Here is a 26,291-nt window from a genome sequence, read left to right as displayed (position 1 = left end):
TAGGCCTTGAGAAACTGAACACAGATCAATTGAGAAAACAGGAATAAGTTGTGTGGAACTACGAAAAAATAAGCACAATATACAAACTGGTAGTCCATGTGCAAGATATACAACATCAACAAGTGTGTGAAGTCACGAGCGCCGTGGTCCCGTGGTTAGCATGAGCAGCTGCGGAGTGAGAGGTCCTTGGTTCAAGTCTTCCATCGAGTAAAAAGTTTAATTTTTTATTTTCAGACAATTATCAAAGTTCAGGCACTCACACATAATTAACTTTGCTCTCCAAAATTCCAGGACATGTTCAGATTTGCTTGGACATATGCAGGATTTGACTGTCTACACACGGAAAAATTTGAAAATGTTAAAAACATATGTTTTGACAGAGCACAGGGAAAACTGTCCGATTGTGAAACTGTTGCATTCATTTGTTGCAGTTTATGTGACAAACTCTTATGTTTTCCATCACTTTTTTGGGAGTGTTTATCACAACCACAAGAAAACCTAAATCGGGCAAGGTAGAAGAATCTTTTTACCCATTCGCCAAGTGTACAAGTTAGGTTGGTCGACAACATATTCCTGTCATGTTACGCACATGCCGTCACCAGTGTCACATAGAATATATCAGACGTGTTTTCCTGTGGAGGAATCGGTTGACCTATGACCTTGCAATCAAATGTTTTCGGTTCCCATTGGAGAGGCACGTCCTTTCGTCTACTAATCACACGGGTTTGCGGTGCGGTCGCAAAACACAGACACTAAACTTATTACAGTGAACAGAGACAGTCAATGAACGAACGGACTGATCATAACTTTGCGAAAATAAAGAAAGTAAACGTTTCACTCCAGGGAAGACTTGAACCAAGGACCTCTCGTTCCGCAGCTGCTCACGCTAACCACAGGACCATGACGATCCTGAACTCAGATTATCCTTGATGTTGCCTATGTTACTCATGGACTACTCAGTTTGTACATTTTGCTTATTTTTTTCATAGTTCCACACAACTTCTTGCTGTTTTCTCAATTGATCTGTGTTCAGTTTTTCAAGGCCTATCCACTGTGCCAACTTATAACTAAATCTGAGGGGGGTGTGATGGGGAGATTTCCTTGTTAGAAAACTTTGACTGTCCTCTTATGCAGAAACTCTTAAGAATCACTACATAGATGCTTCACTCTGAAGTTTTGTAACTACAATTACTTTCACATCTGGCAATCGTTATGAGACAAGATACACCAGTAACAGTCAAACATTCACATGTTTACATACAGTAGTCAATAAAACAATGCAGCAATCTCACTGTAAGCATCACACTTCAGATGTAATGATACAGTAGAAAAATGCACTTGACAATACAAGTTATTTGCCTTAACATATCTTGCACAAAATACATAGAAAATGCAAATTCTTATCATTAAGCATATTTTAGATTAGACAAATAACATTGTAAAAATGAGACCTAAACCAACTTAGCTATTCAACGTAATTTCTGAATGAATTTAAACTGTGATTCATTAGTGACTATTTTATTGTGTTAATATTGCTTTTTATTCTTAGAAATGGCTTCTGATAACAAGAAATTCACCAGTGAAGTTATAGATGGAAGATGAATAAACATTCTCTGTGATTAAACTACGGACAGTATGGATGGTGTGTTTTTTATGTCTTTCAAGTTTCAGATACAGGATTAAGCAAGTGATGTGAAATTCGAAAATGCAACAAATTTTTCTCAATTAGTATAAGATACACTACATGACCACAAGATGCCATATGATGCTGTAAATATTTTTTGGCGACGGGGCTCTGTATATGAACATTTTTTTTACGAAACTTTGAAGTCTTAACTGGCAATCATCTGATCCAGTATTGGGCATATATGCCCAGTTTGGTTGACAAATGCTTGACAAGTTACGTCTAATTGAAATGAAGTTGTGACAGTAACAAAGTAACCTTCATTGAGCACCATTAACCATAAATAAATGTGCATTAAATTTCAGATGCCTATCGGAATTTTTTAGGAACAAAACTTTTTTGTTAACTTTAATTACTTGCCGAGACAGCTGGTTTCAAGGAGTATTTTATCTGGAAAGTCACTTCCAGGATTTTGTACAGACCTTTAAGTTGCCAGAGATGACACACACAAGTAATTCTGGTGTACAGTCTACACAAAATAGGAATTCTGCTCATTCAGTTTCTGAAAATCTGTACCAGGCAGATGGTGAAACTTTTTACTTGAGGGACAAAAAGTACACAAGCGTTGTATGCTCTAATTCAGAACAAGCTGTAGCCAAAGATATTTGGCAAGGCAGCTGAATGTACAAAAGGTAAACTTTCTATGCTGAAGAAGGAAAAGAAAAAATTATCTCAGTTGTAAGGGGTTTGAGGTTTTATGCCAGGCATTTTATCTGATTAGTGTGATGAAGCTGATATTTTTTTTTGCAGGAGTAATAAAATATACAGTATCTAGTGGCTATGGTCATCTTAAGAAATGTTGAAACACAGCTAAAAGAAAATGACATTGTGTTATGAATTTTAAAGTGCCTTTTGGACTGAGCACCAGCATTAAATGTTTGCCAAAGATTTATTGTGAACATCAACAATATTGATACTAAAATAGTGTTGTTACAGGTAGATGTAATCAAACAACAACAAGGTATGTACACTACTTTACACTGACCAATATACAGTCCTGGAAATGGAAAAAAGAACACATTGACACCGGTGTGTCAGACCCACCATACTTGCTCCGGACACTGCCAGAGGGCTGTACAAGCAATGATCACACGCACGGCACAGCGGACACACCAGGAACCGCGGTGTTGGCCGTCGAATGGCGCTAGCTGCGCAGCATTTGTGCACCGCCGCCGTCAGTGTCAGCCAGTTTGCCGTGGCATACGGAGCTCCATCGCAGTCTTTAACACTGGTAGCATGCCGCGACAGCGTGGACGTGAACCGTATGAGCAGTTGACGGACTTTGAGCAAGGGCGTATAGTGGGCATGCGGGGGGCCGGGTGGACGTACCGCCGAATTGCTCAACACGTGGGGCGTGAGGTCTCCACAGTACATCGATGTTGTCGCCAGTGGTCGGCGGAAGGTGCACGTGCCCGTCGACCTGGGACCGGACCGCAGCGACGCACGGATGCACGCCAAGACCGTAGGATCCTACACAGTGCCGTAGGGGACCGCACCGCCACTTCCCAGCAAATTAGGGACACTGTTGCTCCTGGGGTATCGGCGGGGACCATTCGCAACCGTCTCCATGAAGCTGGGCTACGGTCCCGCACACCGTTAGGCCGTCTTCCGCTCACGCCCCAACATCGTGCAGCCCGTCTCCAGTGGTGTCGCGACAGGCGTGAATGGAGGGACGAATGGAGACGTGTCGCCTTCAGCGATGAGAGTCTCTTCTGCCTTGGTGCCAATGATGGTCGTATGCGTGTTTGGCGCCGTGCAGGTGAGCGCCACAATCAGGAATGCATACGACCGAGGCACACAGGGCCAACACCCGGCATCATGGTGTGGGGAGCGATCTCCTACACTGGCCGTACACCACTGGTGATCGTCGAGGGGACACTGAATAGTGCACGCTACATCCAAACCGTCATCGAACCCATCGTTCTACCATTCCTAGACCGGCAAGGGAACTTGCTGTTCCAACAGGACAATGCACGTCCGCATGTATCCCGTGCCACCCAACGTGCTCTAGAAGGTCTAAGTCAACTACCCTGGCCAGCAAGATCTCCGGATCTGTCCCCCATTGAGCATGTTTGGGACTGGATGAAGCATCGTCTCACTCGGTCTGCACGTCCAGCACGAACGCTGGTCCAACTGAGGCGCCAGGTGGAAATGGCATGGCAAGCCGTTCCACAGGACTACATCCAGCATCTCTACGATCGTCTCCATGGGAGAATAGCAGCCTGCATTGCTGCGAAAGGTGGATATACACTGTACTAGTGCCGACATTGTGCATGCTCTGTTGCCTGTGTCTATGTGCCTGTGGTTCTGTCAGTGTGATCATGTGATGTATCTGACCCCAGGAATGTGTCAATAAAGTTTCCCCTTCCTGGGACAATGAATTCACGGTGTTCTTATTTCAATTTCCAGGAGTGTAGTTTTTAAAAATACATGCATACCACATGGTTCATGATCATGTTTATACGATTGGCTACAAAGAAACTGTTGAGTTGAGTTTTGGCCAGCCCGTTTATATTTGTGACTAACAAATATTTGAACAGAAAATAAATTTCATGCAGTAGTTCATACTATACTAATTAAGCTTTCACATCAAGAGGTACAGACTCAACTAGTGAACCTGGCAATGGTGCGCAACTACTAAACATGTAGGGGAACTGGATATATGCTCTAATCTCCTCCACCTTTCTTTGTCCATGTCCCCCTGCCACATCTCTCTGAACTTGAGCATTGTTTATTGTTATGGCCAACAAAACTTCTATTGTGTATTGGAATCACTTATAATGAATGGGTAAATCAATTGGGATCATTTGGTACACTGGGTGCGAGAGAGACCTCTCCAGCTGCTGGACCTGTGAGGATAGTAGCTTCAATGGAAGCATTTCACAGTTTTATTCAGTGATGAGGTATGGTTACAAAGTTTCCGACAATTCAGACCCAATAATTTAGTATTCTGATCATAAGCCAATAAACCAAAAAATCAAATGTTTTCTCTTAAAAATGACAGGGAGAAAGAACAGAACTGTGTGAATACAATTTTTGTTTAAAATTATATATAAAGGGAGAGAATGTATATGGGGGAATTATATGTCTAATGGTTTAAATGTCCTGCTATCACAATGGAAGCTTAATGTGAAAAAGGAAACAAAACAGCACATTTTAACAGCACAGCGGGATATTTTCTTTGCCCTAGTCTGTTTTCATAGAAAACCTGTACACTGTTTAATAAACTTTAAGGAGGACATTGGCTATATATATTTTTTACCATGTAAAAATTTGTAAATAAGTCAATCAAGAACTTTTAAGAGTTTTTGGTGATGTATCCCTATAATGTATTACATGTATATTTATAAAAATACATATATTACAAAATATATAGCCTACGTCAGTCCAAATGTTAGAGTATTGTGAAAGAATCTGAAGTAAATCTGTCAACAACTTATCGAGATTTTTGGAAACAATGTTACATGACTTGTCTTTATATAGTAGTATAGATACAATTTACCTAACATAATGGTTCTCATTTTAATACTTTGCCATGAACAAATGTGCAAAGCGAAGTAGGAGCTAGTGAGACAGCTGCAAGTTGAACTAATATGAGCATCTACTGGCAAAGATGCAGAGATCAAATTAAAATGCCTAATCAAATTAAACTATATGGCCCAGAGACCTTTTCAAGTCTCAAATACATTTTGTCTTGCTGTTAGTTTATGGTGAATATCAAGTGGTTTGATGTGTGTATGAGAATCTGGATTGAGGAGGGAGGCTGATAGGGTAGTCCATGCAGTTGTGCAATGCCACTGCGCCAGTGTGGCACAGCGGTAAGCACATCTGCCTAGATAACAGGAGACCTGGGCTCGAATCCAGGTATTGGTTCAAATCCTTGTACATGCCTTCCATCTGCTACATACATACATCATAAAATGACTAACTTGATTTGTTCTAATCTTCCTCACAATTTGAGTACACCAGTAGTTAACAACCCAAATTTTAAAAACTGGAGATGAATTACACTACTCGTAAGTATCATATGTGTAAAACTGCTTTGGTGTGCATCTTGTTGGAATGCCCACCAAACAAAGAGTTTACCACAGTGTTTGCCATGGATGCATATTTTTTTTTGAACAGTTCACACTCACTGCAAATATCTTGGCCATTTTGTATGCTTACAAATTAAAAAACAGGTAATGTTAAATATAACAGCAAAAACAATTATTGATAAAATTATTTAACTGAGTAGATAAAAAAATCTACTCACCAAGTGGGGCAGAACACACACATAGAAGATTGTTGTGATTGGCAAGCTTTCGGAGCCATAGGCCCCTTCAGGCAGAAGGAAGAAGGGTGAATGAAAAGGACTGGAGAGGTCCAGGAAAAGGGGTAGATTTTGGGAAGTACGGAATGAGAAGGAAAAACTTTTTTCTTCTCAGTCCGTATGGTGCAGGAAGTTGGTTGTAGATTTTTATGATAATATATGCAAAGCCATGATTTTTCATCATTTGATAATGTGATCTTTGTGGGATTTGATAATCGCAAAGTGCCTCCAGAGACAATTATGTAGCTTGTCCACAATTTCACTTTAGTGTGCATACTGTTCCAGTCTCCTGTGTTTCAAACATTCTGTTGAAACTCCATTTGCACTTTGATGGCAAGTAAAGAAAGAACATGTTACAACAACTTCTATCTCAGGAAATATGACTTAGTACTGTACGTATTAAAAATATTGCTTAAAGTTAATGTTTAGCTGTTTGCCAAATATCACCTCATTTATGACCCTTGTGACTCATACTCTTAACTCTATATCTAAAAAGAAAGATGATGAAACTTACCAAACAAAAGCGCTGGCAGGTCGATAGACACACAAACAAACACAAACATACACACAAAATTATAGCTTTCGCAACCAATGGTTGCCTCGTCAGGAAAGAGGGAAGGAGAAGGAAAGACAAAAGGATATGGGTTTTAAGGGAGAGGGTAAGGAGTCATTCCAATCCCGGGAGCGGAAAGACTTACCTTAGGGGGAAAAAAGGACAGGTATACACTCGCACACACACACATATCCATCCACACATACACAGACACAAGCAGACATAACTCTTACGCACAGTAATGTTTCAGAATTCTTTAGACTTTTAACTTTCAAATACCAGCTGTAAACAAATGCAGAGTTTTTATAGATAAATGAGCTTAGAGAAAAAGACCTTTATTTATAATCTTTTCTGGTTTTTGCAGTTTAGCTGGGTCCCTTCCTTGTCAATATTAACATAATTTACTGTTTTCTATTTTATGAGTAATAACCATTTTTATAATTTGTTGTAATTTCATTCTTGTTTACCTAAATTTTCAAGTGCCATTTTTTTGTTGTGGTATCTTAAATCAATTTTAGCAAAACAACAATTAAAAAAAAAATCAGTTCACTACCAAATTACTCTTATCTAATGGGCACTGCCCTTTGCAACAGTCCTTATATTGACTTGCTGATGGTACACAGAACAGCAAACATACAAAATGTGTCCAGCATTTATCATACATAAAGCCATTCACCATACAGAGGTTGGTTAGAGAGAATGTCTGGGGTCTGAATTTTGCAGTGCCACTAGGTTGTATCCATCTGACTTCAGTATGTACTCGTGTAGTCAAGAAAATTACGATCTGGGGAATGGGTTTTCCAGTAACGTTTGTTTGCGTATGCTTATAATCTCTAAAGATGTGGGTTAGGGTAAGTTTTGGACATACATGCCTTTTATGTAGATGACTAGTGTCATGTTAATACACTTTGGATAAACAGCAGTATCGGTCATAAACATTTAAATTCTTTATTTTACAGACTGCTTTGTCACTGTGCAAATTATTCAACCTTGTAGGCCCGTATCATAATAGTGTGATGTAGAAGGGACTTCAAGGCAAACCTCAATATTAAGATTGATAAGTATTGGTATTTTGTGGTAAAGTGGCTTGCCTAAACTTTTTAATTCACTCTGGATGATCCACAACAGTGTGCAAACTTGAGCCATTATCCTAACCCAGCTCATCAGTTGAAAATCATTTTAACAACAAACTTTTCTCTTCTGGTGTTTAGCATTTTTCCAGAATACAAAAACTGGACACATTAATTTCAAGAGAGATTAGCAAATAAAGCAGTTTTAACAGTGAAGACTTAAGTGTAGCTTTAATAAAAATTTCATACGAAAACAAATACTCATATTTTAAAAATTCATTTACACTGTTGTGATCATCTAGCTCTTGCACACATTATGCATGAAACCCGATTTAAAAAGGAAGAAGACAAACCGATTTCTTTGTTTGAAATAAAGGCAGCAATCTGTACTATTGTTCTAATTAAAATTTCTAATAGTATCATTAGCCTTTCTCACATTAATTACTAGTGCATCTTACTGTTGGTTTTCCATTAAAATGTGTTCAAGGAAGATATAGTTCACCTATTGTGTTGAGTAAAGTATCTGACCAGCCTGATGGCTACAGCATCTCTTCTTGACCAACCTATACTTTCCCACTGTGCTTCCATAGGAGCTTACTCATTGTGGCAAATGTTTGACAGTATTCTTACTTCTGAATAGTATCCAGCAAGCTTACAAAATTTAAGTCTGTATTGTGGATTTTTGTTCTACCAAAACTCTCTTGCATTTTGTGTGGAATGTTATCTATCAGTTGAGCTGATAGTGGTGATAGAGAAAGGAGCAACTAGTCATATTTCAACTGAAATGTGTGAGTGACCAATACTGAGTGGGTATGATGGCAAGTCCTAAAAAATGCAGTAATTAAACAAGTATGCAACTATATCAATATTGAAGGATGGCTAAAAGTTAATTAAAACAGTAAAATTGACTTTGTCTTTGAGTGCTACTTCTCTTTTGTATGACACTTGTATTTTTAAACTTCAGAAATTTAAATACAACAACTTCTGTGTCACCTGTTGCATGTCATTTTATTTGCTGTTGGGATAAAATTATCCTATAACGAAAAACATCTGTTAGTACTTTCAGATGCAATGTCAGTGTTTGTTCTTGCAACAACCAGCATGAAATAACTAAATATTTTCATTGTCCTCTGAAAAACAATTGCAGTATACTGCTCACATACTTTGCTTATCAGTTATGGTCCACTGTAAAAAATAGATGTATTTTTTTTTTTTTTTTTTTTTTTACACTAGTTGCACAACAGGCTTCTGACTTAGTGATTTTCAGAACTTTAATATTTATTCTGAGGCATGCTTCATAAGCAGAAAGAGCACCTATCTCTGCACAGACTGCAACCAGCTATTGCAGTACCAATGTACAACAGTATCTGAATTGCTGAGCTGATGCACTACTGCTACTTCATATTAGTTAACACCTATGCCACCTTGTCTAAGTAACAATCACTGTAGCTTGTCTATAAGGTAGTTGGTTCCCACAACTTCAGAGACTACTTTCACTCATATACACTGAATGAAATAAATAAATCCCAACATCAAGTAGTAGTCAGGGGAGATTAACGAAGCTGGTAGGCATATTCCTACATCTGAAAGGTTTCTAATCAAATTTCGCACCAGTTGCATACGGGTGGCACTAGGAGTGCCACAATTAGGGTGCAAATCAGGTTTGTTACAAAAATTTGCTGCAACTTACCGTACCTATCTTTGACATTGGATGTAGTGAGTTAGTCAAGAATGCCTTTGTCCTCTTCAAACACAACATTATCAACAGCTCAAGAGTTTGAATGAGGTTGTGTAATTGGGCTACGAGGGGCTGGAGGCTCCTTTCACAGTATTCCAGACAGACTTGGCAGGAATGTAGTCACAGTACAAGATGGCTGGCAACAGTGGTCACAGGAAGGTATTAGTGCAACAAGACCATGCTCCAGATGGCCACAGGATACTATTGAGAGGGAAGAGCAGTTGGTGCCACAGTGACTGGTACAAATATGTTACTTCAAAGACAGCTCCGATCTGGATGCAACGTAGTGTGCATTCCACTGACCCCGAACCACTGTCATTTGGAATTTCAGTGGTGTCAATTGAAATACACTCCTGGAAATTGAAATAAGAACACCGTGAATTCATTGTCCCAGGAAGGGGAAACTTTATTGACACATTCCTGGGGTCAGATACATCACATGATCACACTGACAGAACCACAGGCACATAGACACAGGCAACAGAGCATGCACAATGTCGGCACTAGTACAGTGTATATCCACCTTTCGCAGCAATGCAGGCTGCTATTCTCCCATGGAGACGATTGTAGAGATGCTGGATGTAGTCCTGTGGAACGGCTTGCCATGCCATTTCCACCTGGCGCCTCAGTTGGACCAGCGTTCATGCTGGACGTGCAGACCGCGTGAGACGACGCTTCATCCAGTCCCAAACATGCTCAATGGGGGACAGATCCAGAGATCTTGCTGGCCAGGGTAGTTGACTTACACCTTCTAGAGCACGTTGGGTGGCACGGGATACATGCGGACGTGCATTGTCCTGTTGGAACAGCAAGTTCCCTTGCTGGTCTAGGAATGGTAGAACGATGGGTTCGATGACGGTTTGGATGTACCGTGCACTATTCAGTGTCCCCTCGACGATCACCAGTGGTGTAAGGCCAGTGTAGGAGATCGCCCCTGTGTGCCTCGGTCGTATGCAGTCCTGATTGTGGCGCTCACCTGCACGGCGCCAAACACGCATACGACCATCATTGGCACCAAGGCAGAAGCGACTCTCATCGCTGAAGACGACACGTCTCCATACGTCCCTCCATTCACGCCTGTCGCGACACCACTGGAGGCGGGCTGCACGATGTTGGGGCGTGAGCGGAAGACGGCCTAACGGTGTGCGGGACCGTAGCCCGGCTTCATGGAGACGGTTGCGAATGGTCCTCGCCGATACCCCAGGAGCAACAGTGTCCCTAATTTGCTGGGAAGTGGCGGTGCGGTCCCCTACGGCACTGCGTAGGATCCTACGGTCTTGGCGTGCATCCGTGCGTCGCTGCGGTCCGGTCCCAGGTCGACGGGCACGTGCACCTTCCGCCGACCACTGGCGACAACATCGATGTACTGTGGAGACCTCACGCCCCACGTGTTTAGCAATTCGTCGGTACGTCCACCCGGCCTCCCGCATGCCCACTATACGCCCTCGCTCAAAGTCCGTCAACTGCACATACGGTTCACGTCCACGCTGTCGCGGCATGCTACCAGTGTTAAAGACTGCGATGGAGCTCCGTATGCCACGGCAAACTGGCTGACACTGACGGCGGCGGTGCACAAATGCTGCGCAGCTAGCGCCATTCGACGGCCAACACCGCGGTTCCTGGTGTGTCCGCTGTGCCGTGCGTGTGATCATTGCTTGTACAGCCCTCTCGCAGTGTCCGGAGCAAGTATGGTGGGTCTGACACACCGGTGTCAATGCGTTCTTTTTTCCATTTCCAGGAGTGTAGCTTATTGAAGACTCTAGTGGAGATCTGTTGTGTTTTCCGATGAAAGCCAGCTCCGATTCAGAGCAAGTGAGTGTTTTGGTTAGGAGCAGGCCATCTGACAAGCTGCAACCAACCTGTCTGTGGCCTAGATAAACTGGACCTACCTCCATTCGAGCCTGTATAGGATGTGAAATTTCAGCATCATCCACAACCAGCATTAACTGTTCCTGTATTGACAAAGTGCAACAGGCATGGGACTCCATCCCACAAACTGATATCCAGCACTGGTATGACACTATGCATGTTTGTATTCAACATTCTGGTAGTTACACCACTTATTAGAGTACCAGCTTTTCACATTTGCAATGTCTTTTCTTGCACTTTCATTAACCTGTGATATTGCAATGTTAATCACTTAAATATATTATCTAGACAATGTATTCTTGAAATTTCATTAATCTACATTTAATTATTCTGGTGTTGTGATTTTTTCTTGTCAGTGTATATAGCAAGTGAGTTTGACTTTTTAAATGTATTGATTTCTGTAAGGTCTGCATTTTCATGTGAACTGCCAAATATTTGCTTATACTTGAACTTCGGTTTTAAAAATTTCAGGGCTCAGCTATGTCACATTTTATACTGGTGTGAAATATTACTGAATAGTGACTAATAACCATACAAACAACTCTGTATTTTCACATGGCAATCTCAGAAAGCAGTATCATACTATGCATGAACATTATGAACTTACGCTCCCGAGCAATCAGGGGAGACTGAGAAACAAGACTCCAGATTTCTCCCAATCACTTCATCTTCCCCTCCCCCTGCCTTTTTTGTCTGAACTCACTTCTCGAAACTACTTCTGCTTGTTTTTGCTTTTTCTTATTCATCCCTCTGCTGCTTTTTGGTAACTAGAATTTTATTATGCATTCTCTTTGTGCTGTTACTAAATGTAAAACAAATTAATGATCTAAGCCCTAAGTACCTTGTAGCAACAAGAGCAGTTTTAACTGTCATCTACCACTTGCCAGCAAGCCATGACACAGCAGTTACAGGTGTGACAAGGAACTGGAGATTTCATTCTAACCTATTACGTGTCTTTGGAGGTTTCTACAGCCAAAAGAAGTATTTTTCTCAGATTTGTATAAGTTGTTATATAAATGTCTACAAATTTTATTGGTTTAAATTTGGTTATCCATTAATTTGTGAACCAAACCTGCAATATACCTCCCACCGCGATGTGAAATTATTAATGATTTAAGGAAGCAAGGCTGTTCCTGAGCATTCCAGCTAAGAGGAGCAGTGTGTTGATAACTGCAGATCTAGAGTTGTTGAAATAAATAGATGGGGAGTGTTGTAGCACTGTCACCAGAAAGAACAACAATGGTGTGGTTTTGTTGGTTGTTTTTTTTTTGGAGGGGGGTGGGGGGGGGGGGGGGGTGAGAGAATACACAAGATTGTAAGTCCATCAATCCTCTGACGGGAAATGGGACTTCTGCTGCTGCTGCTGCTGCTGCTGCTTCTGCTTCTGGTGTTGCTGTTGCTGCTACAGCTTCAGTCCTCCTCTCTCTTTCTACTAGCTCTTCCATTCCTTCGGATGATCTCCACGTTTCCGTCTGTTGGCAAATGGTGTCACTTTGGCAACACCACTCAAACCAGCTCCAGGGAATTAAACTTCTCCCAGCAGCTTGGCCAACCTTTTTCGGCCCTCTCATCCCATTATCATTTTAGCTAGGTTACGTACTGGGAACTGTTTTTAGCCACTGCAATTTGTTAACTAGTAACTTTGTCCTCCTCATCATCAACCTTTAATGGTTTGCCATTTCTTGACCAAATGTGTAATTCTTTTTTTACCTGCTTACATTCCAGTGTATGTATATTGTCCAAGTTATTGGCCATTTTAGTGAATGATGCGTGGACTGTTAACTGCCTTTTATTTTCCGTCCGTTGTAGCAAAATGGCGAGGGACACTTAATCTCTGGTTCAGGACCTCCAATGTCTCCATGGCGTATTTTGTTGACCTTTCTCCAAGAGAAAGTCCTTTTTAGCTATTTCCTTCCATCAATTGTGCTTAACATGTAGTCACTTTTAACTACTTTTACTTATTAGTTTTCTAAGGTTACAACATGGGTGCTTATGACCTCAGTCTTGCACCGTAAAACAAACCAGAATCCCTCAATCCAACAGTGGTGCATCCGGAGGTCAAGATGCCTACTGAGAACATTTTCTAATCAAGTCGGGAGATTCATAATAGATATTGCAAGAAGGCTAAAAAGTAATGGAAATCTTTTGCATCATCAATAATGAAATCAAAGTGAAAGAAATAGAGAAGTCAGAAGGTGGCCATCCCCAGGAGTCTGAATGCGACAGGAAACATCCCAGTCACAGCTGTCCTACCCTGATCTGAAAGTCCAGAGTGTTCACCATTCAAGAGCAACACGTACATAAAGAAATTGGGTACGGCAGAAAGGACGAAGGAAAGAACTGGCTGGTCAATGAGGTATGGTTGAGGAATGCTTAGACCTAGCATATAACTGTGGATGCCCCATCTCCAACCACCCTGCCCCTGTTCTGGAGGTTGATTAAAACCTTATAACTGAGAACAAAAATAACTTTCACAAAGAAAACTGAGAACTATGTCAAACATCATGAATTGTCCACCAATATAAGAGGCAATAAGTCCTGAAATCCATACTCTGCACAGGGGGCCAAAAGGAGGTGGGCATCCCACCAAGGCTCCTTTAATAAAATTGAGGGCTCTCCTAACAGCTACCACTATGCCGTTAACACATTACATGTTTCCAGCAGCAAATGGCGCTCCATACTGGCAGGAGGTGTAAAAGCATACCACATCTGATCCCTTGGTGTAAAAGATGGTAGCACCCTAGAAATCTTTAAGAAAAGAATGTAACAGATGGTGAACGGTCATGGGGCCACAAAGACTTTAGGATCTTGGAAGAGATCGGTCCTAGTATGTGACCTATGCACAATCCAAGTGGGTGTGTGCAAGAAAACATGGAGAGGAGAGGGGAGGGGAGATTTTGGCAGAGGGAAGCGAGGCACTTTCCAACTGATAATCCCATCCAAGGGCAGGTATCAAGAGAATGATACGCCTTGTCTGCAGTAACAATAGTATACATAGATGATCAGGGAATTATCAGGGAATTATCAAATGGTGAATGCACGGGAGACAAAGAGCTAACATTGTCAAATCTGAAGAGGGAAGATTCCCACTTCGGCAAGGACCGGTCTGAAAAGGACCAATGACCAGATGCTCGCCGTGATGGTGGATCGAGTCTGACAGTTTCAAAGATGAAGGAGCTGCTGAATCATAAACCTAGCAACCGTAGTACATTCAGGATGAAACCAAGGGCTGGTAAATAAGGCAATAGTAGCATGATCTGCACCCTAAGATGTTTGAGTAAGGGAGCAGAGTGTGTTAAGCTTCCATACGCAGCTAGTCTTCAGTTGATGAATGTGGAGCAGCCAAGTCAGCTCTTTATCAACAAGACGACTTGAGCGAGATGTGATTACACTATAATGTCTAGGTGCTGGATACCTAAGAAAAGTTATAGGTCAGGGTGGACCGCAGTATGACAGGAAGAATGCATGACCCACAGCTTTGTATGAGCGAACTGGAAACCATGGGAAAGAGCCCCTGCAGAGGCCTGCTGGATGGCACCTTGACGCTGACATTCAGCAACTTTGGAGCTGGTGTTTGGCAGAGGCTACAGAGTGGGAGCTGTATTGAATACAAAAATTGTAATGTACAAAGCAGGGGTGACCAGAGGCCCAATTTAGGTGACTAGCCCATTGACAGTGATGAGGAAGAGACACTCAACACACAAAGCCCTGTGAAACGCCATTTTCTTGGAACTACTGGGAGTCGATTGAAGCACTGACTAACTCGTAATAACGAGCAGTAAAAAAATTGGTAACAGGGCCTCAAAAGCCCCATCGTTGAGGGAACATAAAATGTGATGACATCACGTGGCTGCATTTGCATTGTGAAGGTCAAAAACGTTAGCGGTAAGGTGTTAGCATTTAGATAAAGCTTGTCAGATTACTGCTGCCAATCTAAGCAAGTAGTCAGTTGAGGATTCTCTCTTCCAGAAACCACACTGATAGGGGGCAAAAGGCCTCAAGATTAGAGAACACAGCATAATCTGTAGGCAACCATCCTTTCAAGCAGATCAGAGAGTATGTTGGTCATGCTAATTGGCCAGTAACTGTTGAGAGAGGATGGGTTCTTGCCTGACTTATGAATTGGGCAAACAACTGAAGAGTATCATCTGATTACAAATTGAAAAAAGGTCTCTGGCTGTGTTGTGGGACAAGGCAAGATCCTAATTCAGGTGGGTGAGTGAAACACAAGGGGATGTCTTCAACTTATCACTTCTGCAGTAAATGGTAGCTGGAGAGGAAGAGGATGCTGTTACAAGGGTGTTGCAAGGTGTCTGCAAGAACCAATGAAATGGTATGAAGACCACCCTGCAGAACAAGACCCAGAACAGCTGTTGACTGTTGGCGGTCAAATCACCATGGAGCTTTGCCCATACCTGAAATGAAGAGGCCCATGTCCCCAGTGAGACAAAGTGCTCCCAGCAATCCTTCTTATTGCATCTGATTAGGTAGCAAGCCTTAGCATGAAGTCACTTTAAAGCAATAAAACTAGTTTCCGAAGGATGTCATCTGAACTGTTACAAGGCTCATTGGTGACCCTAAAAAGCTATTTGAACATCTTTGGTCCACCACAGCACAGGCCAACAGTGTGGGGGAGGGGGGGGGGGGGCTGTAGAAATGGGAATTGAAGATCCAGCAGTAGATGATACCGTCTGAGGTGCCTTGCACAGACAGGCTCATAAATACAATCCAACGGAGGCAGCAAATGTAACAGCACAGGAATACACTCCTGGAAATGGAAAAAAGGACACATTGACACCGGTGTGTCAGACCCACCATACTTGCTCCGGACACTGCGAGAGGGCTGTACAAACAATGATCACACGCACGGCACAGCGGACACACCAGGAACCGCGGTGTTGGCCGTCGAATGGCGCTAGCTGCGCAGCATTTGTGCACCGCCGCCGTCAGTGTCAGCCAGTTTGCCATGGCATACAGAGCTCCATCGCAGTCTTTAACACTGGTAGCATGCCGCGACAGCGTGGACGTGAACCGTATGTGCAGTTGACGGACTTTGAGCGAGGGCGTATAGTGGGCATGCGGTAGGCCGGGTGGACGTACCGCCGAATTGCTCAACACGTGAGGTCTCCACAGTACATCGATGTTGTCGCCAGTGGTCGGCGGAAGGTGCACATGCCCGTCGACCTGGGACCGGACCGCAGCGACGCACGGATGCACGCCAAGACCGTAGGATCCTACACAGTGCCGTAGGGGACCGCACCGCCACTTCCCAGCAAATTAGGGACACTGTTGCTCCTGGGGTATCGGCGAGGACCATTCGCAACCGTCTCCATGAAGCTGGGCTACGGTCCCGCACACCGTTAGGCCGTCTTCCGCTCACGCCCCAACATCGTGCAGCCCGCCTCCAGTGGTGTCGCGACAGGCGTGAATGGAAGGACGAATGGAGATGTGTCGTCTTCAGCGATGAGAGTCGCTTCTGCCTTGGTGCCAATGATGGTCGTATGCGTGTTTGGCGCCGTGCAGGTGAGCGCCACAATCAGGACTGCATACGACCGAGGCACACAGGGCCAACACCCGGCATCATGGTGTGGGGAGCGATCTCCTACACTGGCCGTACACCACTGGTGATCGTCGAGGGGACACTGAATAGTGCACGGTACATCCAAACCGTCATCGAACCCATCGTTCTACCATTCCTAGACCAGCAAGGGAACTTGCTGTTCCAACAGGACAATGCACGTCCGCATGTATCCCGTGCCACCCAACGTGCTCTAGAAGGTCTAAGTCAACTACCCTGGCCAGCAAGATCTCCGGATCTGTCCCCCATTGAGCATGTTTGGGACTGGATGAAGCATCGTCTCACTCGGTCTGCACGTCCAGCACGAACGCTGGTCCAACTGAGGCGCCAGGTGGAAATGGCATGGCAAGCCGTTCCACAGGACTACATCCAGCATCTCTACGATCGTCTCCATGGGAGAATAGCAGCCTGCATTGCTGCGAAAGGTGGATATACACTGTACTAGTGCCGACATTGTGCATGCTCTGTTGCCTGTGTCTATGTGCCTGTGGTTCTGTCAGTGTGATCATGTGATGTATCTGACCCCAGGAATGTGTCAATAAAGTTTCCCCTTCCTGGGACAATAAATTCACGGTGTTCTTATTTCAATTTCCAGGAGTGTATAAAGGCCAATCAGCTCTGAAGTGCCCCATGTGGTAGTCTGCATGACTGGCAGTGGCAAAGAAATGACAGGTTTAGTGGAAAGTGGTCACTGTCACAAAGGTCATTATGTAGTGACCAATGTAGCTGCCACAAAATTACAGGAAGAGACTGTCAGACAGCTGAAAACGTGCTATGGGTAGCACTGAAGTGGGTTGGACAACCATCACTAGGAGGCACAGATCACGGTCTGTGAAAAACTGGTCAATTACGAGCCCCTTACAGGCTAAGTGGTACTCCCACCACAGGGGGCAGTGTGCATTGAAGTCCCCAAGTAGGAGAAAATGGGGGGGAGGAGGGGGGGGGCAGTTATTAGATTTATGGGGTCAATTCAACACAAGTGGCTTGCTTAGAGGTAGGTAACATTGCAAATGGGCATTGCTGATGTCGTTTGCACCCCCACCACTATTACCTCCAAGGAGCTGCAAAAGGGAATCCATTCACTGACATCTGTATGAACAAGAGTACAGAACTCTCCAGATGCCCTCTCGGGACCAGCATGGTTCCAAAAGAATGCACAATAACCATGGAGCATTGGAGAATGGTCATCATCGAAGTGCATTTCTTTGATAACAATCCAAACCGCAGAAGAGGAAATAATATGATGTAGTTCCAGCAGGTGACAATAGTATCCATTAGAATTCCACTGAATGATCATGTGACTGTTGGCCAGGAGGACTGGTTATGCCACAGGATCAGTGTCTGTAACTAGTGGGGATGGAGCCACATCCACAAAAATCGCTTCAGAATCAGACTGCAATGAGGATCTGGTACATCCAGGGGTGCTGCAGGATCATCATCTTCCTCCTCCTCCTCCTCCTCCTCCTCCGTTTGTTAAAAAGGTTATCCACACTGAGCATGAGGACGGAAAAGAGCAGACAGCTCTGGGGCTCATTCACCCATTGTTTAGCGTCGAGCCTCCGGTCCAGGAGTTGCCGGGGAGAGCTCCCAAAGAGCAGCCCTATAACCAGTCCAGTAGATGCCAAAGAAAAATGCTTCTCCAGCCGGGTGCAGAAAGCGATTCCCAAAGAATGTACTGCAGGAACCACAGGAGAGGAGAGATGTGGGAGATCTGGTTTGGGGAATGTAGGGGTAGTGGGGAGGAAGCCAATGGTTGCAATGTTAGCCTGACTAATAGTCATATCCACAGGATGTGCATGTTCCTATTGCTTCTGGGCCTCAGCAAACACCAGATGGTCAATATATTTGTACTCCTGAGTCTTCTGTTCCTACTGGGCGAACTGGCAATATGAAGGGTGATGTTCTGCACATTTGTAAAAAAAGTGAGTGTTCGCAAGGATTGTGTTTGTGGAATGACTGTCCACAGCTGCCACATTGTGGGGCCCCCGATACAGTGGGATGACGTATGCCCAAAGTGCAAACATCTGATTCATCTCACAGATGGTGGGCCATACCATCACACCTGTACACTATGACCTTAACTTTCTACAGGACATTCCCTCCTAAGGCTGAGATAAAGGTACCTTGGTGGGAGACAATGGGAAGAGACATTAAAGGTAGCTGAAATTTATTTGTTTTGTAGAGCAGGAGAAAATTAGCAACACGCTTGCAACAGAAATAAGTTAATGAATCCTATTCTAAAACTGAAAGTTCAGTTTATTTGATGAAGCCTGTGTACAATTGTACAGGAAAAGTTTAATCAGATCTTTCCCTGAATGAGACCCCAGAGTTACAGAATGTTAAGTAAAAATATGAAGAATCTTGTCATTTCAGCAGTTTCTCTTTACTCCGTGTCACATCAACACTCATGCCTATATCTTACTTCATACATACTTCCCAAAATGTGTTAAATGACTGAATTTAAATGCAAGTGCCAGTACTGCCCCCTCCCTGTAACTGAATATTTACAAAGTATTTTTTTGTTGATTGTGATCCACAGCTTTCTTAAACTGTAGAAATGACTGGTAACACAATAAAGGATAAATTAAACAGAAGCTTAAGATGTTACATGTCATTCCTACAATGCATATTTACAGTTGACGCCAAATTATTAATGAGTAATTATTGGCAGTTATGCAGAGGTTGCTGTTATTTTAGTTAATACTGCCTACATGAAAGATAAAGTTCTTTCTTACCTTGTTTGTAAGACACTGGCGGAAGTCTGATGGCATATCACTCACTGACACTCTGTCATGTGGCCTTTTTGGTCCACTAACTGAAGACACTACAGTACCCAAATCCAAAGTCACAACCTCCGAGAAAACAGGATCTTGGGATGGGTCAGAGTAATTACGAAACATTTTCACACGCTTCAAATACTCTTCAATAATTTTAACTTTTTCCTCTGAGCGATCTGGAAAAATAGTTATGCAGGTAATGGCAGAGCACAATATATGGCATTACAATTAGTAAATTACTAGGAAAGCTATGTTATATTTTATCTCTTAAGGCCTATAATGGAAGTAAAACCAATTAGATAAATTATTTATAATACTGCAACAGGTCAGCGGGCATATCAGTCATTAGCTTCCAAAATGTTTTCTTCATTAGAAGTAGGGGAGGGAGGAGTGGGGAAGTGGAGTAGGCAGCAACAGAAATACAAGGGTGGTTTGAAAAGTTCTCGGAATCACCACGAGAGTCAGTGTTACTGCAACAAGATGTTCACGTGATAGTCGTGGGACTGTTGCCTGTAAACATGTGCCATGTCAGTGTTCTTGGAAGAGAGCTGCAGTGGTGACATGGCTCTGTTGTTGTTGTCGTTGTTGTTGTTGTATAGTGATTTGCGAAGATGGAGGGGGGGAAAAATAAAGATTTGAGCAGTGATTAAGTACTTCATAAAGAAAGGTATGAAAGCAAAGGACATTCATGTCAATTTCCAGAATACACTGGGGGTGGGGGGCCTCTGCTCCTTCATATTCAACTGTTGCCAAATGGACAAATGAATTTAAATTTGGTAAGGGGAGCTTAAATGATGATCCGCAGAGTAGTCAGCCAAGATGTGTCACTACTCCAGAAATCATTGCAAAAGTGCACAAAATGGTCATGGAGGATTGCCGACAAAGTACGTGAAATTGCTCATGCTTCCCAGGTGTCATCTAAAAGGGTACATCACATTTTAACTGAAGAATTAGATATGAAAAAATTATCTGCAAGATGGGTGCCACAACTATTGATGCTGGATCAAAAATGCGAGAGAATGGCAAAAACACGAACTCAGGTATGAATGTCGTCACACCAACCTTACCCACCTGATATGGCTCTGTCAGACTTCCATCTCTTACCAAAGCTGAAAATTTTTCTGGGTGGACAAAGATTCACTTCAAACAAAGAATTGATTGCCGGAGTTGACAACTATTTTGCAAGCCTGGTGGAAACTCATTTTCGAGATGGGATCAAGCCACTGGAACATCATTGGACCAAGTACATTAATCTATAAGGAGACTACAGTGAAAAATTAAAAAAAGTTTCAGTGATGTAAGTACTTTTTTCCTAGAACTTTTCAAACCTCCCATGTAAATTTATGAATTCTGTCATCTCCTAAATCAAGGGGTGGCTTTGGAAAATTAAATAGTGAAGGCAATACACAATCAAATAGACAAAATGACAAAGCCTGGTATAGAAATCCTTGGATATCACAGAAGATATTGAATTTAATTGAGGAAAGGAGAAAATAAAACTGCTGCAAATGAAGCAGGCAAAACAGAATACAAATATCTAAAAATGAGTTACACTAAGCACAAAATGGCTCAGCTGGAATGGCTAGAGAGCAAAAGTAGGTATACAGAAGCATATATAACTAAACATAGATACCGGCTACAGGAAAATTGAAGATGCATTTTGGAGAAAATGGAAGCAGCTGTATAAATATCAGAAGTACCAGTATTAAGCTAGGAAGGTAGAGCTGAGAGGTGGAATGAATATATGGAGAGGCTACACAGGGAAATGAACTTTAAGGCAATATTATAGAAAGAGGAAATATATGAAAGGACACATTCAGAGACAAGGAGTCACCTATTTAATACTGGAGCGAAGTGGGGGAGGGGGGGGGGGGGGGGGCAAAGAGAAGAGTACTATCAGCTGGTTCATAAGATGTGGGTTTCAATAATCACAGACTGATAAGTTCTTTCACTGGATAGAGTAGGATGGTAAGCTGCATCAAATGATTCTTCAGACTGAAGATGAGAACCCACTACAAATTAGGTCATTTTCCATATTTTCGCGATAACAGTAAGCAGTAAGAAATAATAATATACAATGACTTATTTTTGAACAATGCCAAATAGCGGATTTCCTGTGTTACAAAATTGAGATTAAGCTATTTACTATTTTTGATTCACTTATATGTAAAGCTAGTGGCTTAAAATACTTTCATACTACACTGATTAATTAAAAACTATTAAATTACTTACTTGTTTGCTGTAAGTAGGCTAAGCTCATGTTGTCGACAGGAAAAAATCCTACAGTGGCACCATATTCTGGACACATATTGCTGATAGTTGCACGGTCAGCAACAGATAATTCACTAACACCAGGTCCAAAAAATTCTACAAACTTTCCGACTACTCCTATTTGCCTCAGGTGCTGTAAGAAAAAAATATTTTAAACCTACAGAAAGCACCAGTATGTACAATAATTTTGAACAACGAAGCTAAAGATAAATAATTTTTAGTGGAAACTAAGAAACTAAATGAACAAAGAATGTGTGAAAATTCAACTTTTTGCAATGATAGGCTTTGAACCCTGGTCATGGCTACATCCCCCCCCCCCTTTTAGTAGTTATACTATTATTATTATTATTATTATTATTATTATTACTAGTAACGAATGGCACTATCCACTCATGCCTTACAACTGGACTCTAAAGCTATTTCTCGATGCTGTGAGACTAGCGCCTATGGGCGAAATGAAATGCCAAAAGGTTTGATCTGACCAATGGTGGGTATGTTAGCAAATGATGAACTTTTACCTAACTAAGGAGTAGAAAGTCTTTCAAATGATACTCTAATCAGTGGGCAGTGAGCAATGTTACAGAAGTGAGTTAGCCTGACTGGCCGTGTTTCTGCCACCAATTCATTTCTGTGAAGTAGTTTCACCAACAAGTTTTGAACGCTTAAGAAATAGTGGCTTCTTCCAATATACCAGGGAGGATCGGAAGTAATGCACAATAATTTATTTGTCTCTGGTATTGCAGCTGGAATGTTGAAATTTCATGACAATGTACTTTCAAGTTTGTGCTACGGAGAATATTTTGTTTACAGATGCAGTTTTAGTGAAAAGCCCAAACTACAAAACAAATATGGTGTTCACCCTCATCAATTTCTGAAGCGCAGTGAAGCATAGTTCAATATTTGTGAGCCAACTGGCATAAACTGAGTGAAATTAATTCACAGGACATGTATGGGGATGACTATATAGGTCATTGCAATGTCTCCAGGTGGTGCGGATTCTTCCAAGAGGGCTGCATAAATCTTAGTTATTTCGTCATGTTCCAGGTGGCCTGCAGCAGTTGCAATCCCGCAGAATGCCAGAGCCGCTGAGACAGCAATTTTGAACGACCAGCATGTGAAACTGGGTGCCTAGGAACCTGACAGGCAACTACAAGTGCCAGCGAATGATAAGTTTGGATCACTTAATGCATTAAGCCACAGAAGGGCATGACTTCCTAAAACGAATCATCACTGGTGACGAGTGTGGGCATACCACTACAAGCTCGAAACAGAGCAGCCCTCTATGGAGTGGAAATGTGCTGGTTCCACAGTATGAAAAGAATCCAACTGACTCAATGTGCTAGGAAAGTGCTTGTGACACTGTTCTAGGTATTCATGTAATGTTACTGGTGGATTTTGAGGAACATGGGACCAGTGTGTATGCTGCAGCATCCATTAAAACTTTAAGATGGGTCATGTCCTTCTAACAAACACTGCTTATGGTGTCAAACTTCTTAATGACAATGCTTCTTTTCATGAGAAAACTGTCAAATTTTCTGCGGTAGGTGCTCCAGCATCTGTCATACAGTCCAGACCTTGCACCATCAGACTTTCATCTGTGTGCTTCCACAAAGAAATTCCTGACCGGCAAACACTGACAGATGTTGAAGGGATATCAGCAGTTCGCAGATGGCTACACTCTAACCAAAAGGACTTCTACGAACATGGCATACTGGAACTGGTACCACAATGGGAGAAATGTGTTGAGAACATTGGTAACTATGTACAAAAGTAGATAAACCTTAAATGTATTCACAATTGCTAATATGGACAACAATCAGGTGTAGAATGGAATGATGACAATGAAAATTTGTGCCAGACCAGCACTCTAACTTAAGTTTCCCACTTATCACGAGCGATTGCCTTAAGACTTGGCTATCCACACACTACTCATGGCCAGACTCAAACTTCCACATGTTGTCAAGGATGTGTCTACTCCTTGTTCTCTTACATCCACCATGTATATTCCCATAAAGAAGACAGAAGACCTTTAACTTTAAAGTCACTTGCTTGGTTTCAGCGGATAAATATAATTGCAGTGCCTGTTTTATTTTGATTTACAATGCAAAGTTCCTTTGGACACGTGTGGCCTGTCTAAAGGAATAGGCATTGCGGTGACTAAATCCATTACAAAATACATTAAATCTAGTCGCAACTGCAGATATGGACTATCATCAGCTGTAGAACGAAATGACAAAAATGAAAATTTGTCCAGGACTAGCACTTCCTGCTTTCTGGATAAGCTTTGCGTGGTAAATCTGAATAATGCAACAGGCACCGATTGTTAAGTTCATTAATGATTTTTTGTTTTGTTAGCTATTAAACTTTGAGGTAACAATCTTCCCTCATAAGTATAAAGCCAAAAGGTGTCAATAAGAACATCTGATAACCTTCTGAAGCTAATTTCAAAGTACTTTGGATCAAGTAAGGTAACTATTGTAGACAAACCTTTGTTATAGTCAACACCAAATCTGTTGATGTTGCATACTGATTTAACTTTCCTTCTATTTTGTAACCCACCACTTGGGGCAACAACATAGTTATTGCTTGACCCAGCATGACTGCTTCAGCTTCAATACCTGTAGAAACAAATTAAAGTGAGTTAGAACACATGGTAGATCATAATTTTTTCACAGTGATTGACAAAACAACTTAAACTTGCTAGAAATTCTTTGGCTGCTCAGATGTTCTTCCTATATGCCGAGCTGAGTACTATGTCGTCATTGCACAATGCGTCTGCCTGAGCTTAGTAGCCTGAATATGGCTTTCTGCCTGGGCTAGGATGATGATGATGATGATGATGATGATTTGTTGAGGGCAACACCAACACCCAGGCCCCGGGCACAGAAAAACCCAATCTGGCAGGGAATCGAATCCGGGACCCTGTGATCCAAAGGCAGCAATGCTAGCCACTAAACCACGAGCTGTGGACACCTGAGCCAGGACTACTCAAGCAGTCACCTTGTATTGAATACCTTTAAAGCACTTTATGCAACATCTCCTTCTGTCACTAATTGGTCCTTACACCTTGTAGGTGTAAAAGTAGGATTCAGAATGTGAAGCTTCTCTATGAATTTATGGTTTTTACAACTACTCTAAAGATAACTCTTCAACAGTTTCTAATCTGATTTTGGTAATATATTCCAAAAGTTAATGTTCTTTCAAATTCTACATATCTGGAAGAACTATCAATTAAATCACATGTTGAAACATGATTACTATGGTGTTGCACCTCCTGATGTAGATAGCTTAGGATTGCTGTTGACCTGGCTAGAAGCAGCAATTCAAAACTCTTTCCTTTGTATGTAATACCTGATCAGTGTATTCTTGAATTTGGAAAATGCCTATGATACTACTTGGAGGAATGGACTTCTGGATAGTGTTGCTTATTCGTAGATGCCTTCTCCAGCTCCTGTACATTCTCCAGCCCTGCAAACAGCTACTCGACAACTGCATTTGACAATCAGCCAATTGTAGAATGGGCTAACACCACGGGTTTCAAGTTCTCTTTGGAGAAAATTGTTGATTCTAATTGCTGTTACTCCCTTTTTTAAATTTACTTGTTTTAAATCCGGGGGATACAATTCTCACTTTTAAGGAAAAGGTGAAATAGGTGGCCCTCACTTTTGATGAACAACAAATGTGGCTGCCACTCCTTAAAGACCTGAAATCACGATATTGTAGAGTGTGTAAGTCATAGGTGTTTAGGAGCAGACAAGGCACATCTGCTGTAATTTTATAAATCCCTCACACAGCCTAGCTTGAATACCACACACATCGATCAGCAAGGCCTTTATACTTCAAAATGATGGATGTGGTTCACCATGAGTGTTAGACTGTCAACTCTAGCTTATCCAATAAGTCTGGTTTCTAGCTTATGTGCACAGGCTGGTGAGCCTCCACTGTCTATTCAACATTTTCTCAAGGTACACCAAGCACTCTGGGTTCTGTCTGTTTCAAAGTCATCAGCACTGGCAACCACTACCTAGTCGCAGAGAACAAGGCCATTTGGGATCTCGGCAAAGGAGAGCCTTGAGACATTACATGTGGATGGAATTAAGCTTGAAAGCTAGACGTGGCATAGGGAAGTGTCTGGCTACTGAAGACACCCAGGTTATCTTTTGAATTGAATGGGTTTCGGGAAGAATTTTCCCAATATTTTTAAAAAATAAATTTTACAATGTTCTGAACTACCACCCAATTTTATTAGAGTTTACACTGATAGATCTAAAGTCATCCTCATATGGGGCACGATAGCTAACTGACGTGGAGCTGTAAGGGAGGGGGAGGGGGGGAAGAAGACAGGCAACAGTGCAGTCGTTGCCATAATGCAGAAATGAAACAATTTATCTGATCTCACACAGGGCATGATGATAGGCTTTCAGGCCATGAGTGGAAGC

At 42.3% G+C, this 26,291-nt stretch overlaps 1 protein-coding gene across 1 annotated transcript in view; it reads right to left on the bottom strand.

The window, feature by feature from the left end:
* LOC124794653 (cytoplasmic aconitate hydratase-like) overlaps positions 1-26,291 on the bottom strand; it is a 327,246-nt gene that overhangs the window by 167,064 nt on the left and 133,891 nt on the right. The window contains exons 7-9 of the mRNA XM_047258177.1: positions 24,340-24,470; positions 21,814-21,985; positions 19,540-19,757 (exon numbers count right to left, since the gene is read on the bottom strand). Of these exons, the coding sequence (XP_047114133.1) occupies positions 19,540-19,757; positions 21,814-21,985; positions 24,340-24,470 (521 nt within the window). The remainder of the gene's footprint in view (positions 1-19,539; positions 19,758-21,813; positions 21,986-24,339; positions 24,471-26,291) is intronic.

Source organism: Schistocerca piceifrons, chromosome 4, assembly GCF_021461385.2.
Source record: "Schistocerca piceifrons isolate TAMUIC-IGC-003096 chromosome 4, iqSchPice1.1, whole genome shotgun sequence".
In the NCBI taxonomy this organism is placed as follows: domain Eukaryota; kingdom Metazoa; phylum Arthropoda; class Insecta; order Orthoptera; family Acrididae; genus Schistocerca; species Schistocerca piceifrons.
The sequence above is the reverse complement of the archived record's forward strand: the minus strand, read 5'-3'. Positions and strand labels throughout refer to the sequence as shown.